The 4,470-nt window shown below is 48.1% G+C and overlaps 1 protein-coding gene across 1 annotated transcript in view; it reads right to left on the bottom strand.

The window, feature by feature from the left end:
• Positions 1-1,119: 1,119 nt before the first annotated feature.
• LOC125042257 (pro-resilin-like) overlaps positions 1,120-4,470 on the bottom strand; it is a 9,164-nt gene continuing 5,813 nt past the window's right edge. The window contains exons 2-4 of the mRNA XM_047637801.1: positions 2,003-2,347; positions 1,663-1,772; positions 1,120-1,410 (exon numbers count right to left, since the gene is read on the bottom strand). Coding sequence (XP_047493757.1) covers positions 1,227-1,410; positions 1,663-1,772; positions 2,003-2,347 — 639 coding nt within the window. The 3' untranslated portion in view covers positions 1,120-1,226. The remainder of the gene's footprint in view (positions 1,411-1,662; positions 1,773-2,002; positions 2,348-4,470) is intronic.

Genomic DNA, 4,470 nt, shown 5'->3' with positions numbered 1-4,470 from the left:
ATATAGAGGAGGTTGGCTGGCTGCAGGGCTCCCTGGGGCTTTCCCCCTCGAGCATCACGCCAGGTTGGCAGCCACTGGGACCCAGATGGGATGACAGGTAACCCCCATCCCCACCCGAGTCCCAGTGGTCGCCAACCCAGAGGGACCCACAGCCCGCCGTTCTTGCTGGGTGGGAGGGACTTTAACCATTCCCCCAGCACCAAAAACCATATGAATCGTTGCCAGTGGTTATCTCGGGGGGGGGGGGGGGCGACTGGCAAGGCCTGCCTCCCCACAGCCCAGGGGGCACGGGGGCAGGAGTTAGTACCAAGCGCCTCCACAGTTCAGCCTAGGACTGCAAGGTACCTAGTTTCCATGGGTGGCCACGAGGAGGCACTGCAGAAGTCTTGATGATGGAGAGGCTATGAGCTGGCAGAGGAGTCTTATGAATAGCTGCACCCTTTTCGCACCAGGGTAGCCAGCGGTGGTAGCTGTAAGCGAGAAGGCATTGCTTCACATCACCCCGAGCATGAAGCACCTACCCATGATATATATACATAATGATAGCTGTCGTTGTTGACATGCGATGTCTATGGCCAAAGGGTTATTTCAATAATATATTTTTTTTTTGTTCATTTTTATTATCAAAACAATAAATCTCTATGCCGTATAAAAATATCATGCTACATGTAGTAAAGATGTAGAAACCTAGAAATACGTGATTATAACTTAACTAAGAAGCGTTTGACTACAATACAATGTCTTGAGATAACCAGTACCTTAGACCGTTGTCAAAGGATGTGTAAATGTTTCCTCTTTCTCTCTCTCTCTCTCTCTCTCTCTCTCTCTCTCTCTCTCTCTCTCTCTCTCTCTCTACTTTCTCTCTCTACTTTCTCTCTCTCTTTCTCTCTCTTTCTCTCTCTCTCTCTCTCTCTCTCTCTCTCTCTCTCTCTCTCTCTCTCTCTCTCTCTCTCTCTCTCTCTCTCTCTCTCTCTCCATTTCTCCCTCTATCTAGCAAAATTAGAGTTTGTGTGTGTGTTCCTTCGATCTCGAAACCACGACATTCAGCGAGATCCAATTTAAATGCGGCGACACAACCATCATAGTTTCTTTCTCCCTCCTTTTCTTTCTCTTCCTTCACCTCCTTCCTCTTTCTCCTTTTCTCTCTCTTCCTTCACCTCCTCCTTCTCCTACTCTCCCTCTTCCTCTCCTCCTTATCCTTATCGCTTTCTTTCTCTCCTCCCCTTCTACTTCCGGCTCGGGGCGGCGTAGAGCTGGTCGGGGCTGCGGGCGGAGGAGCCGATGGGCGTAGCAGGGGCGCCCACGGGGAAGACAGCCTCGCCCTCGAAGGTCACGACGGGGTGGAAGCCGAACTCATCCACCGTGTACTCGACTCTCATCACGCGGGTGTCAGGGAGCAGGACGAAGTAGCTGCGGGTGGAATTGGGTGGAGTTAGGTAGATTCCGGTTGGTCTTAGTGGATGTGGTTGGGTGATGGACGGAACGGTGGGTGGAATTTGGTAGATGAGGATGGATGAGGGAGTAATGAGTTTGATTAGAGTGGGTTTAGGTGGATGAAAGTGGATTATGATAAGTAAAGTGGGGTATGGGTAGTTATGTGGATAAAAATAATTTTGTTGAATTTTTGGCGGACGAGAGTTGTTATGTGTGGATCAAACCCACCTGCCGGAGGTCTGTGCCCCATTGCGCTCCTCCTGGTGCCCGAAGTCCAGCCTGTTGCCGGTGGCGTCGTTGGCGTTCACTGCGTAGCCAAAGTTGTACTGCGCAGGCGCCTGAGAGGCGAGGGAAAGGCGTTAGACAGAGCCGTTAACTATTATAATAATTGCGTTGTAATATGGCATGTGGTTATCACAAGATCGCTTGTTATATCTAATTTGGTATGCTTATATGCTTTTATTTGGGCTTGACTCATTCCTCTGAAACTGTCACGGCGTCTAAACAACATGATGAGAAGAAGAAAACAAGCAATAAGAAAAAAGAAGAAACATAAGAGGTCGCTCACCTGAGGGCCCTGAGAGGCAGCCCCTTGGAAGGCCTGCTGTCCCAGCACGCCGGAGGACCCAGCGGCAGGCCCTTGATACAGAGGCGCAGGTACAGCTGCAGCAGGCGCAGCAGGCCTAGGGGCAGCAGGTCTAGGAGCAGCAGGCCTAGAGGCAGCAGCAGGAACAGCAGAAGGAATGGATGCCAAGTTAACAGAAGGAGCCTGCTGGAATCCCCTGCCCTCCTCGGCCGTGAAGGGGATGGCTGGGGTGCGGATCACGTAACCCGGAGGCTCCGTCACCGACAGCTTGGCTGCGGACGACGCCAGCGGAGACGCAAGTACGACGGCGAGGGCGAAGAGGGCGGCCTGTAGGCGGGGAAAAGGTATCAGTATCATCATCATCATTGAAAAGTACGCTTAAATTCAATGAATATGTACAGCATCCCCTGCCCCCTGCATGTGTATATGTATATATATACATATATATATGCGTGTATATATAATTACATATATATATATATATATATATATATATATATATATATATATATGTGCGTGTGTGTGCGTGCGTGTGTGTGTGTGTGTGTGTGTGTGTGTGTGTGTGTGTGTGTGTGTGTGTGTGTGTGTGTGTGCGTGTGTGTGTGTGTGTGTGTGTGTGTGTACACATATATATACATATATGTATAAATCACTAAATAAATGAATAGATTAATGGAAAAGGAGGATTAAAAAGTGAACTAGATAGATGTGAACTAGTTCCTCGAATCGAAGACTCATCAGCGGCATCGGCGATCCGTCTCTCTCTGCAGCTTTCTCTCGCAATAAGATCATTGAAAGAAGACGTAGAAGGAGGGAGATGAGGCAGAGAGTAAGAGGAGAAGAGGACAAGAGAAAAATAGCAAAAAATGAATAAGACAAATCAAATAAGAGGGGAAATAAGACAGCGGAAGAAAGAAAAATGATAACAATAGAAGGGGAGACTGAAAATAAAAGAAAGGCGATGCGAAACAAAAGAAGGAGTGAACAAGAAGCAAAAAGATAACAATGACAAAAAGAACAAAGAAAATTGCTGACAAAGAAAAGCACAGCGCCAGTCACAAGACACCCAACCTCTATCAGTGGTATAATAAACCGGCCATAACTTTATAGGTTAGGTCGGTCTCACGGCGACCCTATCCCGGGCCTAATTAGAAACAAAAAAAAAGTATATATGTTGTAGCTGCTATATCGGGCATTATACTAATTCCCCTCCCTCTCTCGATCGTCCCTTACCTCTTCCCCCTGTTTCTCCTCCGTATTCTTCCCCCCTGGCCCCTCCCCCTCCCTACCCCTACCTTCTTAGCCTGCCCCCTCTCCTTACCTAACGTTGTTCCCGTGCCTGCTGCCCCTGCTCCCTGCTACCCTCCCTACCTCTTCCCCTAATCTGCCTACTCCTCTTCTCGACCCCTGCCCTGCCCTACCCTTTCCCTATCTCCTCTATTCCCTTACTCTCTTCCCTAACCTTCTACCGACCTGTCAGTGGAAGCGGTCACGTCTATGAATGGTAACCTCGGCCATTCCTTGCACACAGCGGGTTATTTAGAAACAAATCGAAACAGCCTGTCACACCGAGAATAATAACTGTAACAAATGGAATAAAACTAAATTATTCATTATTTATTTATTTATTCCTCTGCACCGCCCCCTTCCTTTCTCCCCATCTTACCCATCTGACCATCCTCCCCATCACCGCTCCTCCTCCCCTCATCCCCTGCCCCCTATCCTACCCATGGCCATGTAACTGGAGCAGGTTAGCCGCGGGTTTTAATTCACTTTTGCTCTCACTTTCATCACAGAGTTTCGCCATGCATGTTAAGGTAGCTTTTACTTTCGTTTTCTTTTTTTTCCTCTCTCTCTTTCTCTTTTTTTTTTTTTTTTTTTTTTTTTTTTTAATGGAAATAGTGGAAGGAGCAGAGAGAAGGAGAATGGGGCCGGTGTGAAAAGAAGTACGAGAAGAGAGGGAATTGGGAAAGTGATGAAGGGAGAGAGTGGAGGAGAAAAGAGAGATAGAGACAGGTGCAGGCAGAGGATGTGGAGTAAAGAAATACGAGAAGATAGGGAATTGGGAAAGTGATGAAGGGAGAGAGTGGGGGAGTAAAGAGAGATAGAGACAGGTGCAGAAAGAGGATGGGGAGAAAAGAGAGTGGGAGGAATGTGAGGAAGATAGCGGGAAGAAAGGAGAGGGAAGGGGGGGAGGGAGAAACAAAAAGGAGAGAGTAGGGGAGAAGATGGTGAGAATAGATGATATAGGAGAGCGTGCGTAGAAGAGCAGGGAGAAGAAAAAATATGTAGAGAGCGATGAAGGGAGAGATGAAGAGTCCGAAAAAATAAAAGAACTGAGAGAGAGAAGGAGAGGAGAAGGTACAGAAGGTGAAATACAGGGAGGCGGGGGTAGCTGGCAACCCTCGGGCATCAGAGGTCACACCAATATATAATAAATTGGCAGATGG

The sequence above is a fragment of the Penaeus chinensis genome, chromosome 31, assembly GCF_019202785.1.
Source record: "Penaeus chinensis breed Huanghai No. 1 chromosome 31, ASM1920278v2, whole genome shotgun sequence".
In the NCBI taxonomy this organism is placed as follows: Eukaryota; Metazoa; Arthropoda; class Malacostraca; order Decapoda; family Penaeidae; genus Penaeus; species Penaeus chinensis.
This window is presented reverse-complemented; position numbering and strand designations above follow the sequence as displayed.